Below are 15,456 nucleotides of genomic sequence, written 5' to 3' on the forward strand. Positions count from 1 at the left end.
GAATTAGAAGGAGGCCTTATAACCAAGGATGAATATAAACAAATCACCAGTGCTTGTAGAGAAAAAGTTAGGAAAGGTAAAGCTCAATATGAGCTTAGGCTGGCCAAAGATGCCAAAAACAACAAAAAAGGGTTCTTTTATTATGTTCAGAGTAAGAAAAAGAGCAAGGACATGGTAGGCCCATTGTGAGGGCAAGAAAGTGAAATTGTAACAGGTAATGAAGAGAGGGCGGAATGGCTCAGTTCCTACTTTTCCTCGGTCTTCTCTTCTGAGGGAAACGGTGCTCAACATGGCAAAAACAGAACATATAAGGAGGGTATGAAGTTCCAACCTAGAATCGGCATGGGGTAGTATATAAACATCTAGTTTCTTTAAATGAAACTAAGTCCTCAGGGCCAGATGAATTGCATCCAAGAGTTCTAAAAGAGCTTGCGGATGTAATTTCTGAGCATCTGGCTATTATTTTTGAGAATTTTTGGAGAACAGGAGAGGTGCCGGAAGATTGGAGGCGAGTGAATGTTGTCCCCATCTTCAAGAAGGGGGAAAAAGAAGATCCAGGTAACTACCGACCCATCAGCTTGACCTCTATAACCAGAAAAGTTTTAGAACAAATCATCAGTCAGTCCTGGAACATTTAGAAAGGATGGCTGTGATTACAAAGAGCCAGCATGGGTTTCTCAAAAACAAGTCATGTCAGATTAACCTGATCTCCTTTTTTGAGAAAGTGACTAACTTGCTGGATCAGGGGAATGCTATAGACATCGTTTATCTTGATTTCAGTAAGGCTTTTGATAATGTTCCACATACTATCCTTGTTGACAAGTTGGTAAAATGTGGTTTGGATCCTGTTACCGTTAGGTGGATCTAAAACTCGTTGACAGATCACACCCAAAGAGTGCTTGTGAATGGTTCCTCATCCTCATAGAGAGGAGAGAAAAGTGGAGTGCCTCAAGGATCTGTCCTGGGACCTGTTTTGTTCAACATCTTTATCAATGTTTTGGATGAAGGAATAGAGGGAATACTTATTAAATTTGCAGATGATACTAAATTGGGTGGGGTTGCAAATAGAGTAGAAGACAGAAACAGGATACAGGATGACCTTGACAGGCTGGAAAACTGGGCTAAAATCAATAAACTGAATTTTAATAGGGATAAATGTAAAGTTCTGCATTTAAATCCAATGCATGGCTATAGGATGGGGGAGACTTGTCTTAGCAGTAGTATGTGAAGAAAGGATCTCAGGGACTTAGTGGATAATACGTTGAACATGAGTCAACAGTATGATGCGGTGGCTAAAAAGGCAAATGCAATTTTTGGCTGTATCAACAGAAGTATAGTGTCCAGATCACAAGATGTGATGGTATCACTTTGCTCTGCTCTGGTAAGACCTCACCTAGAGTATCGTGTTCAGTTTTGGGCACCACATTTTAAGAAGGATATAGACAAGCTGGAATGGGTCCAGAGGAGGGCGATGAAAATGGTGAGGGTTAGTCCTATGAGGAAAGGTTGAAGGAGCTGGGGATGTTTAGCCTGGAGAGGAGGCGGCTGAGAGGTGATATGATTACCATCTTCAAGTACTTGAAGGGCTGTCATATAGAGGATGGTGTGGAATTTTCTGTGGCCCCAGAAGGTAGGACCAGAAGCAATGGGTTGAAATTAAATCAAAAGAGTTTCCGGTTCAACATTAGGAAGAACTTCCTGACCGTTAGAGTGATTCCTCAGTGAACAGGCTTCCTCAGGAGGTAGTGGGCTCTCCTTCCTTGGAGGTTTTTAAATAGAGGCTAGATGGCCATCTGACAGCAATGAAGATCCTGTGAATTTAGGGGGAGGTGTTTGTGAGTATCCTATATTGTGCAGGGGGTTGGACTAGATGAACCTGGAGGTTCCTTCCAGCTCTATGATTCTATGAAAGGCAAGGAGAAGATCTCCACCCCCACGTGCCTCTCAGAGTCTCCCAAGAGGTGCCCAGGCACTGGGGGCTTTCTCCATGCCTTTGCATCCCTGGGGTGCAAAAGCAGGAGAAGATCTTCTCCCCCCACCCCTTCATTTTATCTTATTGTTTCCTTTGAGCCCATAGGATAGAATGGAAGGATTGGACTGCCTCTGCAGCGCGATGCAAGAGAAGGAGTTTAAAGTTAAATACCCTTCTCTAGCATTGCTCCACAATGGCAGCCCAATCCCTCCATTCTATCCTGTGGGCCCATAGGATAGGAAAGAATGGATTCCATTCTTTCCTGTGGGCACATAGGATAGAATGGAGGGATTGGGCCGCTGCTGCTACTGCACAACTCTAGAGAAGGAGATTTAAACTTTAAACCCCTTCTCGTATGGTGTTGCAGAGGGGCATAGGGTGCAAATAGCTCTAGGACCAGCCCTGCTGGGGCCTCCCCTTCCCATTTAAACACCCCAGCGGGGTGTTTAAATGGGATGTGTGTGTCAGATCACCTGTGGGTCCCCTCATTTTTTTAGTGGGGCACCATGTTTTGGGTTTGCCCCCACCCTGCTGAGACGTCCAGCACCTTCCATCTAATTCAGAGGTATCAAACTCATTTGTTTCAAAGGCCAGATCTGACATAAATGTTGGGCTGGATCATGTGTCAGAAAATGTAACATGAGGTACCAGAGATATAAACTCTCTATGTATTATTTCAGATGCTGAATGGGAATAGCAGGCGTGATTGGATTAGGTGCAATATGCAGAGGGTAGCAGGCATGAAGATATCAGCATTGGTAATGAGACAGGAAACCTAGGTCTCAGTTTGATACAGGAGGATTCAGTCCAGGTAGATGCAAAGAATAAATGGAAATAAGCCTGAACAAATGAGCAGTGAATCACAAAAGCCCATGCTCTACCACAGGGGTGGCCAACGGTAGCTCTCCAGATGTTTTTTGCCTATAACTCCCATCAGCCCCAGCCAGCATGGCCAATGGCTGGGGCTGATGGGAGTTGTAGGCAAAAAACATCTGGAGAGCTACCGTGGGCCACCCCTGCTCTACCACAATTGTTTTAGTCTTCAAGGTGCTACCGGAGACTTTCTACTGCTATAAGAAACCGCAACATTCAAAAACCAGTGGGGAGACATTTTAACCTTCCAGGACATTCAGTTGCTGACCTAAGATTAGCATTCTCTTACAAAGGAATTTCAAAGGGAGACTAGAGAGACTGCTGAATTGCAACTGATAATGAAGCTCAAAGCATGCATCCTCCTGGAGTGAACTGAGACCTAAGATTCTTCTCTCATTATCAATGCCTACTATTGTCATTTGGCAAATGAAATCACTTCACTCTCCAAGATATAAGGATAGAAGTATCTGCAGAAGTGAACAGCAACACATGTACGCTCATGCCCTGCCACAAATTTTGTTAGTTAAGGGGATACTGGACTCTTGCTCCCTTCCACTAATAAAGAATGCAAGCTGTGCTCTTAGGTTCCCTCCCTCATCTGTTAGAACTGCAAAGGGGGGTCTCTCCAAGTGCCAAAGGACTCCTTCTCTCTCTCTCTCTCTCTCTCTCTGACTTTCTTTCCCTTCCTCTCTCTGAAAAAGTATCTCTATCTGACTCTTTCCTTCCCCTCCCTCCCCAGAAGAGGAGGAAGGGGAGGAGCCCTCAGTCAATTGAGGGAAAGGGGGCTTGGCTTTTTAAAATCTCCTCTGCAACGTAGGAAATAAGAGAGACAGGGCAAAAGCCAACTCCAATGCTGGGAACAGGAAGGAGGAACAGAAAGTAAGAAGCAACAGACCTAATTGGAGGTCTGCTCGTCAGCCTGATTGGAGCCCTACACGGTTTGGATCTGTCTTGCAAGCTGTATGTTTGACACCCCTGATCTAATACTATAACTGTGTACTTGAGTTGCTCATTCACAAATGAGAAAAGAATTATTTCAACCTTAATAACTGAATAAATGATCCATATGGAAATGTACTTAGTTACTTAGCAATAATGATTACTTCATTACACAGGTGACTGATGGAACAGAATGTCGTCCATATAGTAATTCAGTCTGTGTCCGTGGAAAATGTGTGCGAACAGGATGTGATGGCATTATTGGCTCAAAGCTCCAATTTGATAAATGTGGGATTTGTGGTGGAGACAACTCCAGTTGCACAAAAATTATGGGAACATTTAATAAAAAGAGGTAAGAATCTGATTTTACAAATAGAACTGTTTTTGATAATAATAGCTGTCCATAAGTTTTCTGTAAAAACAATTAAAAGGGGAATTAAAGACAGACATATTCTAAATGCCTTGGCATACAGCTGAAGTGTTCAGCCACAATGTATATCTTGAGCATAAGTGTTCCAAAAAAACAATCCATACAATCCCTTGAGGTGGTACTCATCACTGAACAATGAGAACTCTTTATAATGGTAAGTATTCACTAGATGAAAAACTATCCTCTACAACATCAATGATAACTATTCCACAAAACTGAGCTATCAAACCCTATTCGTGGGTTGTACAAGGTTTTATGACCCATTTCATACATTCCCTTTTGTACTCCACTTTTGGGGAGGAACAAAATCACTGAACCAGCTTTCTAACCAGTTGGCTGATCATAAGGATGGCCTGGTTCTTACTGGCATAGTGCAAGACAGCAACTTGAGTTATCTGAACACCATACTACTATAGTTTTTTCTCAGATTTGCTCCACTACCTAAATTTAGGCCTCATTGAAGTGCTGTAGATTTAAATTTTCATCAAATATATTTTGTGGATTTTTTCCCTCAAATTAAGAAATGTAAAGGTCTCATAATAAATAGAATTCAGTACTAATAATATTCTTTGTAAAGGTACTACATATATATTCCATGCCAGTTGATTTTAGTATGCTTTTATATGGTAGAAAACTATTCCAATGTTAAATCCTGCAACCTCTAATGAAGAACATAGACTTTGAAAACATTGGTTTATTTGTTAAATGATAAATGTTCTTCTGTGTGCTTATATAAATATGTCCCAGTTCAGATAGGACAATTATCTCACTTTTTCACTAACATTCCCCCTTTAATCAGACTAAAATAACTCTTTCATTAACTTTCCTGTATATGCAACTGGACTTGTAGACTCTTGTTAGCATTTTTGTCTTGAAACAGAGTCATTTGCAATGTATAAAGACATGAAATGAATCCTGTTAAATTTTTGATAAGGATTTCTAAAATCAATGAAAGATATGGGACTGGTTCTCTGCTGACAGGATTTGCTTTATCAGTGGAGGACTGGAGCTATAAAATGAGCAAGACAGATTTTTCTACAAACCTGAAAAGGTCTCAGGTTTGCAGAAAAATGTAAAATCTAAAAAAAAATACATTGGAGAGTTTTAAAAATCCTAAAATGATAAAAGGAGCTAGCTTTAAAAAAATGATTTCTTCAGTAGCTTTTGCTAGGCAACCACAGTATTCCAGGCTGGGTTTTTGTGAGTAAAAGGGCAGGGAAGGCGACAGGGCCCTTTCCAGCCCATTTTGGCTTTTGAAGGAGGATTCACTGGGGTAGGGGTTTTTTTGACCAGGAACGCAGTTCTGGCTGGCTTGGCATAGGGTGTATGGGCTACTATGCAAATATGTTCCTGCTGGGCGTTTTCTACAAAAAAAGCCATATGAAACAATGGTAATGTTAGGGGGCATGGCCTAATATGCAAATAAGTTCCTGCTGGACTTTTTCTACAAAAAAAGCTTGCACTCAGGTCACTTCTAGCTCCAGTTTGGAAATTCCTAGAGATTTTATGGTGGAGGCTGAGGAAGACAGAGTTTGGGAAGGGGAGGGACTTCCGTGGGATATAATGACATAGAATCCATCTTCCAAAGTGGCCACTTTCTTCAGGTGAACTGATCTCTCTCACTGGAGATGAGTTGTAATCTCAGGAGATCACCAGCTACTACCTAGAGGCTAGCAACCCTAGGATATAATGCCATAGAGTTCACCCTCCAAAGTCGATGTTTTCTCCAGGGGACAAATCTCTGTCATCTGGAATTCAGTTGTAATTCTGGGGAATTTCTAGGTCCCACCTGGAGGCTAGCAACTCTAGGCCTCACAACAGCCTCTGAGTACTTAATACCACCTGATTTGCATGATTCAACTAGGGCTGGCTGCTTGCTATTGTTCAACAGCAGCTACCGAATGAAAGTCAGTGTGGTAAAGTAGTTAGAGTTTCACAACAGGGTCTGGGAGGCTGAGGTTCATATTCCCATCTTACTGTAGAAGCTGACTCGGCAATTTTAGACCAGTCACATACTTTGAGCCTAACCTACTTTATAGGACTGTGCAGATAAAAAGGAAGAGAGTAGACGTAGAGACACCATTCTCCAGATGGGATCTGAGGATTCCCTGGAATTACAGCTTGTCTCTAGGCTACAAGTAGGCTTCCTTTGAGAAAATAAATGCTTTGTAAGGTGAGATCCCTTTCATCTCCAAGCTCCACCAGGAGTTTCCCAACTTGAATTTGGCAACCTTACCTTCGCATGTCCCGCGGTGGCCAGTGGAGAAGAGAGGAGGGAATAATGTAAGCTGCTTTTGTCTCCACTGTGGAGATAGACCATGTTTTTCTTAGTTAGAGACTGCAGGGAGGGAGGTGATGAACAGCTGAAGACAAAAGGTAGGTTGTTGGGTGGGAAGGAGATAGGATTGCCCACTCCAGGTCAGGAAATTCCTGGAGATCTAAGGGGTAGAGGAACGTGGGGTTTGCAGAGGGGAGAGACCTCAGACAGGTATAATGCCATCGATCCTATTCTCCAAAGCAGCCATTTCCTCCAGGGGAACTAGTATTGCCAATCTCCAGGGAGGCCTGGAGACCACAACATTACAACATCTCAAGGTGACAGAGATCAGTTCCCCTGAAGAATATGGCTGCTTTGGAGGGTGAAGCTTATGGCATTATATCCTGCTGAGGTTACTTCTCTCCCCAAAGTCACCCTTCCAAGGCTTCACCCCCAAATCTCCAGGAATTTCTCAACCTGCAGCTATAACCCTAAGGGGAACTGATCTCTATAGTTGAGATAACTGTTGTGATTCCTGGGGGGGGGAGCAGGTGGGTGGCTGGGAGAGTGATAGAGGCAGAAAGAGAAAGTGGGGGCCGAATGAGAGAGAAAGAGTAATGGGGTGGGGGCAGAAAGAAATAGGAATTGGCAGGCATGAAGGAAAGAGAAAGAGAACAGGTGGCGGGAGAGAGAAAGAGAGACAAAGAAGTGGAGGGAGGTAGGGGGACGCAAAGGTTGGAGGAATGAGATAGCCATTCCCACAGGTTTCTTGTAGGTGTCCACTTGTATTTTGATATTTCTGAAATTCACCTTCCCTTAAATTGGGAATATTGGGATTGTTTCAGATTTCACTGTTTTCAGTGGATGGTAGACCTGGCCTCCAGAGACCAGATCTACCCCCCATTAATACCAGTAGATGACAGACATCATTTCAGAGGCCAGGTCTACTGCTGTTAATTCCAGTGGATAATAGACTTGGCATCCAAAGCCAGGCCAACTCTTTGTCACGAGCTGGGGCTGAGTCAGGCAAAGTCCAGGGGCAGTCCAAGGTCGGCAACTCGTGAGCAAGAAGGGTCCAAGGCGCCAAAACAGAATCGTAATCCAGGTATCACAGGTCAGAGGTTCAGAAGCCGAAGTCAGGGGGTCCAGAGGTCCAAGCCAAAGTCAGGAATCCAAAAGCCAAAGTCAAGAGCCGGAGTGGATGCTAGGATGTCAGGTATGTGACTAGTTGCTTCCACAAAGCCTCCTCCCAAAGCCCACAGCTATATAGCCCTCTGCTGCCTGTTGCTCCTTTGGGCTAATTGCTGTCTCAGAGCAGCAGCCAGGATCCTGCCGAAACTTAAGCATCCTCACACTTAGAAGGGCCAGAATCCTTTCACCACTCAGGGCTCAGGGAGCGTCTTGCTTGTGAGCGTGCCGCCCTCCTCCGATCCCTGAGGTCCTGACGAAGGCGGTCGCGCACACGAGCCACCCGAGAGGGCGAGGCAGGGGGGCTTGGATCTTCTTCAGCAGGAGGCAGGGGCACTGGTGCAGGTGGCAGGGGCACAGTTCCTTCTGCAGGCTCTGCAGGCTCGGTTTCTTCTGCAGGGTCCCCAGCACCCATGACACTATCCCCCCCCCCAGGGCCCCCCTCCGTCGAGGGGCCTGGGAGGTCGGGGTGGTCGCTGTGGAATCGTTGCACCAAGTCCGGGGCATGAAGATTGTCCACAGGTTCCCAGGACCGGTCTTCTGGGCCATATCCCTCCCAGTCCACAAGGTACTGGAGGCCTCCACGATGGTACCGGGAGTCCAGAATCTGGCGCACCTCGTATTCTTCCTCGTCATCCACCAACACCGGTGGTGGCGGCGGTGGGGAAGGAGGCCGAGCTGGGTCAGGGGGTACAGCTGGAACAAGGAGGGAGCGATGGAACACAGGGTGAATGCGGAGGTGGGGTGGCAACTGGAGCCTGAAGGCGACGGGGTTTATTTGTTCTACGACGGGGTAGGGTCCAATGAACCGTGCATCCAGCTTGTGAGACCGACCAGGCCGGTGCAGGTAGCGAGTTGAGAGCCACACCTGATCCCCCGGCTGCACTGGAGGGCCTTCTTGCCTCTTTCGGTCCGCAGCCCGTTTATATGCCTCCTTGGCCTGCTGTAGCTGCTCTCGGAGCAAGTCTTGGCTGACGCGGAGTTCTTGCAGGTAGGCATCGACGGCGGGGACATTCGTGGGTGGTAGGATTGCCGGGAAGAACCGAGGGTGGTACCCGTAGGTTGCAGCAAACGGGGTCATTTGGGTGGATGAATGGACCGCGTTGTTGTATGCAAACTCCGCTAGGGGCAATAGAGTGGTCCAGTCATCCTGCTGGTAACAGGTGTAACAGCGGAGATATTGCTCTAGCGTGGCAATGGTGCGCTCTGTCTGGCCATCTGTCTGTGGGTGGTAGGCTGAGGACAGGTGCACTCGAGTACCCAGGCTGGAATGGAGGGCTTGCCAGAACCGAGAAGAGAACTGAGGGCCCCGATCGGAGATCAGATGGGCTGGGAGCCCGTGCAGACGAAAGATGTGTTGCAGGTAAAGCTGGGCCGTCTCCTGAGCTGTGGGAAGTTTCGGGCACGGAACAAAGTGGGCCATCTTGGTAAATAGGTCGACGACCACCCAGATACAAGTCTGACCCTTGGAGCGCGGAAGTTCCGTGATGAAGTCCATCGAGATGGTCTCCCAGGGTCCTGAAGATGTGGGCAAGGGCTGTAGCAACCCTGAGGGTTTGGCTGGGATGTCTTTGGCCCGTCGGCAGACGTCACAGGAGCTGACATAACGGGCAACATCAGCGCGAACTCGTGGCCACCAGAATTCCCTTGTCAGCAAGTGGGTGGTCTTATGCTGTCCAAAGTGCCCGGCGGGTAACGAGTCGTGGGTCAGGCGTAGCACTTCTGCTCGCAAGGGCCCGGGCGGCACATAGAGGCGTTCGCAGTGTAGCAAGAGGCTGCCTCGAGTCGTGAACTCGCCTGTTGGGTCATCTTGGAGAGCCTGGAGGTGTTGCTGGACCCAGGGATCATTGGCCTGGCTAGCCCGAATGTCCTCCACGAGTGCTGGTGAAGTGGAGGTGGCTGCAAATACTGAGGGTGGCAGGATTGGAGCAGCGGGCACGGTCTCAGTTGAGGCAGGGGCGTATTCCGGTTTCCGGGAGAGCGCGTCTGCTTTCCGGTTCTGGGTATGGGGGATGTAGGAGATCCGGAAGTCGAAGCGAGAGAAGAATAGGGACCACCGGATCTGGCGCTGGTTGAGGCGGCGGGTGGTCTGGAGGTGTTCCAAGTTCCGGTGATCGGTGAGCACTTGAACAGGGTGGCGAGCCCCTTCGAGGTAATGTCGCCAAACCTCAAATGCCGCCTTGATCGCGAGCAACTCCCTCTCCCAGATGGTATAGTTCCTCTCTGCAGCAGTGAGCTGGCGCGAGTAATAGGCGCAGGGCTGGAGTGGCTGGGACGGCTCCTCGCGCTGGGACAGCACTGCTCCCAGGGCCACGTTGGAGGCATCAGCTTCCACCGTAAAGGGAAGCTGGGAGTCAGGGTATCTCAGGAGTGGCCCGGTGGCAAAGCGAGTCTTCAGGGTGGAGAAGGCGTTATCGGCCTCTGGGGACCAGCGGAAGGGTTCTTTGGGGCGGAGTAGTTGAGTCAGGGGTGTGGTCAGGGATGCGTAGGCCGGGATGAATTGCCGATAGTAGTTGGCAAAACCAAGGAACCGCTGCAGGTCTTTGCGATTCTGAGGAGCCTGCCAGGTCAGGACCGCTTCTACTTTTTTCGGGTCCATGAGGATCCCCTGCGGTGACACAATGTGCCCAAGGAACTCGACGGAGCGCAGGTCGAAGTCGCACTTCTCCAGCTTGGCGTAGAGGCCATGGGCTCGTAGGCGCTGCAGGACCTGGCGGACGTGCTCGGCATGCTGGGCAGGATTGCGGGAGTAAATTAGGATGTCATCCAGGTATATGATCGCGAAGCGGTCGAGCAGGTCCCGGAATATGTCATTCATGAACCTCTGGAAGACAGCGGGGGCATTGGTCAATCCGAAGGGCATCACCAGGTGCTCATACTGCCCGTATCGGGTCCCAAACGCGGTCTTCCACTCGTCTCCGGGCCGTATGCGCACCAAATTGTACGCTCCACGGAGGTCCAGCTTGGTGTAAATTTGGGCCCCCTTTAAGCGATCCAAGAGTTCAGGGATCAGTGGTAGAGGGTACCGGTCGCGGATGGTGATCTTGTTCAGGGCCCGGTAGTCATTGCACAGCCGCAGCTCCCCACTTTTCTTCTTCACGAAGAGGACTGGAGCAGACAGGGGAGAGGTTGAGGGTCGGATGAATCCACGTTTCAGGTTCTTGTCCAGGTAGTCTCGCAGAGCTGCCAACTCAGGCTCCGACATCGGGTACAGACGCCCCACCGGGAGTGGTGCCCCAGGTACTAGGTCGATGGCACAGTCATAGGGCCGGTGAGGGGGAAGCTGATCCGCTCCTGTCTCTTCGAAGACATCGGCGAAGTCCGCATACTTCTGAGGGAGCTGAGGACCACCACTCGGGATGCCGGCTGCTAGAGTGGTGGGAGGAGTCAGATGGGGGCATGGGTCTCGGAAACGTAGTTCCTGCTGGGCCCAGTCCACGATGGGGTTGTGCAGCTTCAGCCAGGAAAGGCCCAGAATCAGCGGGAAGCGAGGCATGCGGGCGACATTAAACTGCAGCTGTTCTTGGTGCTGCTGGACGTGGAAGGTGATGGGGCAGGTCTCCTGGGTGACGGGGCCAGAACGGAGGAGGCGCCCGTCGATAGCCTCCACCAGCGTTGGAGTCTCTTTTGTCTGCACTGGTATCTGGTGCTGCTTTACAAAGGCAGCATCTACAAAACAGTGGGCCGCTCCCGAGTCCAGCATGGCATATACAAACAGCCAGCGTTCATCAGGCAGACGGAGTTTGACTGGTAGCAGGAACGGGCCCGGGGTATCAGTCTGCTGTTCGGAGGACCCAGCTAGTCGCCCCAGGCTGGAGGGCCCACTTACGCCTGGGGCTGCTCTTTTGGCGGCGGTGGCAACGAGTGTCCGGGTATCCGACGCTTAGCAGGGCAGCCAGAGGCATAGTGGCCTGCCGTACCGCAGTAAAGGCACAGATTCTGCGTGCGGCGTCTGGCCTTTTCTTCTGGAGTCAGGCGGGGTCGAGCAGCTCCAAGCTGCATAGGCTCCTCCTCGGCTCTGGTACTAACTGGGGATGGGCGAGGAGCCAAGTGGCACGGCGCAGGGAGCTGGCGCCCTCTGGTCTTGGCTTGGCGGCGACTTTCCAGGCGGCCATCAATGCGGAGGCAGAGGGTGATAAGTCCTTGGAGCGTGGGTGGCGACTCCACCCTGGCCAGTTCATCGAGGACTTCCTCTGCCAGCCCCTCGGTAAACTGGTCCATCTGGGCAGCCTCATTCCACGCCAAGTCTTGGGCCAGGAGCTTGAATTCGGTGGCATACTGAGCCACTGAGGATTTGCCTTGTTTCAGCGCCCTGATCTTCCGGTTGGCTGTGGCTGCTTGGACTGGGTTTGAGAAGGCAGCAGACAGGTGGGCCTCAAACCCCTGGTAATCAGTCAGCAGGGGAGAGGACGCAACCAGCAAGGGTGTGGCCCATTTGGCCGCCTGCCCCTTTAACAGGCTGATGATGAAACACACCTTTGTTTTGTCGTTGGGGAAGTCCCGAGCTCTTAGTTCGAAGTACAGCCGGCACTGTGCTAGGAAAGCAGGAAATTCTTCCACGGCACCCCCAAATCTGTCAGGTGGGGGAACTGGGCACTTGGCTGGAGCACTGGCCACAGATTGTTGCTGCAAGTGTACTACTGCCTGTGTCAGCTGCTGTACCTGGGCTTGGAGCGCAGCCAGTAGTCCTGTGGTTCCACTTGCTTCAGCATCCATCCTGTGGAATGGGTGTTGGTTGTGGGTGGAAGCAATCTGTCACGAGCTGGGGCTGAGTCAGGCAAAGTCCAGGGGCAGTCCAAGGTCGGCAACTCGTGAGCAAGAAGGGTCCAAGGCGCCAAAACAGAATCGTAATCCAGGTATCACAGGTCAGAGGTTCAGAAGCCGAAGTCAGGGGGTCCAGAGGTCCAAGCCAAAGTCAGGAATCCAAAAGCCAAAGTCAAGAGCCGGAGTGGATGCTAGGATGTCAGGTATGTGACTAGTTGCTTCCACAAAGCCTCCTCCCAAAGCCCACAGCTATATAGCCCTCTGCTGCCTGTTGCTCCTTTGGGCTAATTGCTGTCTCAGAGCAGCAGCCAGGATCCTGCCGAAACTTAAGCATCCTCACACTTAGAAGGGCCAGAATCCTTTCACCACTCAGGGCTCAGGGAGCGTCTTGCTTGTGAGCGTGCCGCCCTCCTCCGATCCCTGAGGTCCTGACGAAGGCGGTCGCGCACACGAGCCACCCGAGAGGGCGAGGCAGGGGGGCTTGGATCTTCTTCAGCAGGAGGCAGGGGCACTGGTGCAGGTGGCAGGGGCACAGTTCCTTCTGCAGGCTCTGCAGGCTCGGTTTCTTCTGCAGGGTCCCCAGCACCCATGACACTCTTGGTGTCAATATTACTGAAGCAATATTCCGAAGATGAATTCCTCAAACAATATACAGTCTCTAAATTTTGTGAAAACAATAGTCTTTTCTTTTCCGAAATTATGAAATGAAATTAAAAAAAAAAATTTAAAGTACATCCCCCTAGTTTGTGCTATTCTTCCATTTACTTCAGCGTGTTTCAAAGGGGTAGTCAGTTGTTCCTCATTAACATGTTATTTCTCCTTTTATAGTAAAGGCTATACAGATATTGTGAAAATACCTGAAGGAGCAACACACATCAAAGTTCGACAGTTCAAAGTAAAAGACCAGAGCAGATTCACAGCCTATTTGGCCCTGAAAAAGAAAAATGGTGAGTACCTTGTTAATGGAAAGTACATGATCTCAACTTCAGAAACTATCATTGACCTCAACGGAACTGTCATGAACTACAGTGGCTGGAGTCACAAAGATGATTTCTTGCATGCAATGGGACATACAGGCACAAAGGAGACCCTAATAGTACAGATTCTTGCTACTGACCCAGCTAAACTAGTGGATGTCCGCTACAGTTTCTATGTGCCAAAGAAACAAGAACAAATCACAAACTCTGTCCCAAGCAACAGCAGCAGTAACAAATTAATACCATCACTCATCCAGCCCCAGTGGGTGACTGGGCCATGGCTTTCTTGTTCTCGAACGTGCGACACAGGCTGGCACACAAGAACTGTCCAGTGCAAAGATGGAAATGGAAAATTAGCAAAAGGATGTCTTCTATCTCAGAGACCTTCAGCATTCAAGCAGTGCTTGCTTACAAAATGTTAACCTGTGGTTGTGTACTTCTTAAGAAAGAGTCTCATGAAGTCATAGTCAGCAAACTGACACAAGGTCTACTCAGGCACAGAGAAAACCTAAAACCAGTATACTTTCATATTGTCTGAAATTATGGGCAGAATCTGCCTGTTTGGACCAAATGAAGATATGTACTGCTCTGAGTGGTCACAACATGATATTAATATGTTGAAGCATTCATTGTCAAAAGCCCTCTGTATCTGCAATTAAGAGGAGAAACCAGTAAATGGTGATCGTGGGTTATCTAAAGGTTACAGAATCATCTCCCTTTTCTCACCTACCTTTAACACAGCTTGTCATACTTGCCCATGATACCATAATACCTTATTTTATACTATTTGTAAATACTTTTCCTTTGGTATGTCACTTTATATCACTTGATCCTCTTTCAAAAGAGCAACAGTCTTTTTGTATGACACAAGTGATTGACCAAAGTTTGTCTGCAGCCATGGGGGACTCTTTCATCTTTTAAAAACATGGCTGTGGATCTTTAACTGGAAAATTAAGAGTTTGCTGCTTTAAAAAAAATAATAATACACTTTTGACAACAGGAGATACGTTTCCATTCTAGGATTTTCCTGACAGAATGAATTTCTATATCAATGCGTTTATCACAAGAATTTTTCATTTGTGGGCACTTATGCAGGAAGAAAAAATAGCTGCCAGTATGCTTCTTTAATAAAACAAATAAAAAGGGCATACTCTAGTCTCTTGTTAGCAATGTAGAGGAAAAGAAATTATCACAGAGTTTAGGACTTGTCCTTCATGAACTTTTGGGTATGTGCAGCTTTTCTGTATGGTATGGAGGCCAATGAAAAGAGGATTGGTAAAAAAGAATTTCACACTTGAAAATCCCATCATTCAGAGGAGAGGAATGATAAGAGGAAGATGTCGTTGAGTCAGTGGCTCATGCCCTAAGTGGCCAATAAGGCAAATAGTCTGAAACCTACTCACATTTTTCTCTGTTAGTTTCATTGTCGCTTCCTCCAGACATCTCACAACATATAATGTATCACTGTTTAACAGAGAAGCTAAAAGTCAAAAACGCATAAGTAGAGTTCCACCTTTTTCATGTCCATTTAACTGAATTCTTTTTAGTACTGCACTGCTAATGTATTTGGCAATACTTCTACTTCTGGTATGCTATTCGGCAGCCAGAACACCCAGAGATCTGCAGGTGCTCAGATTTGTACACAGTCACTTGTGTGCACAAGCTGCCCATTTCAATAGCAGGAACCAATATGGATATTCATTCTTTTGGATTGGATCCTTCCTTTGAAATGAATGGAATGTACAGGAAAGGTTCCATGACTGAATGGAGGGAGGCATCCATGCACAATGTCATGTTGTTGAGTAATTCTTTAAAGCAAAAGAAAACAAATTTGGAGATTTTGCATTTTTTAAAATTAATGCCCACAAATAAATGAAGCCACACAGGGCCGGCCCTAGACTATCTAGCACCCTAGGAAAAGCTAACTTCTGGTGCCCCCTCCCCCACACTGTTAACATCATTGAATCATGAAGGCACCCCAGAATGCTGGCACCCTAGGCAATCGGCTAGTTTGCCTAGTGGAAGGGCCAGCCCTGAAGCTACATCAAGATGTCAT

General features: G+C 48.1%; 1 protein-coding gene across 1 annotated transcript in view; it reads left to right on the forward strand.

Moving 5' to 3' along the window:
* ADAMTS5 (ADAM metallopeptidase with thrombospondin type 1 motif 5) overlaps positions 1–14,546 on the forward strand; it is a 128,098-nt gene extending 113,552 nt beyond the window's left edge. Inside the window, exons 7-8 of the mRNA XM_060234374.1 lie at positions 3,961–4,136; positions 13,252–14,546. Of these exons, the coding sequence (XP_060090357.1) occupies positions 3,961–4,136; positions 13,252–13,822 (747 nt within the window). The 3' untranslated portion in view covers positions 13,823–14,546. The remainder of the gene's footprint in view (positions 1–3,960; positions 4,137–13,251) is intronic.
* Positions 14,547–15,456: the final 910 nt, after the last annotated feature.

Source organism: Heteronotia binoei, chromosome 3 (genome assembly GCF_032191835.1).
Source record: "Heteronotia binoei isolate CCM8104 ecotype False Entrance Well chromosome 3, APGP_CSIRO_Hbin_v1, whole genome shotgun sequence".
NCBI lineage: Eukaryota > Metazoa > Chordata > Lepidosauria > Squamata > Gekkonidae > Heteronotia > Heteronotia binoei.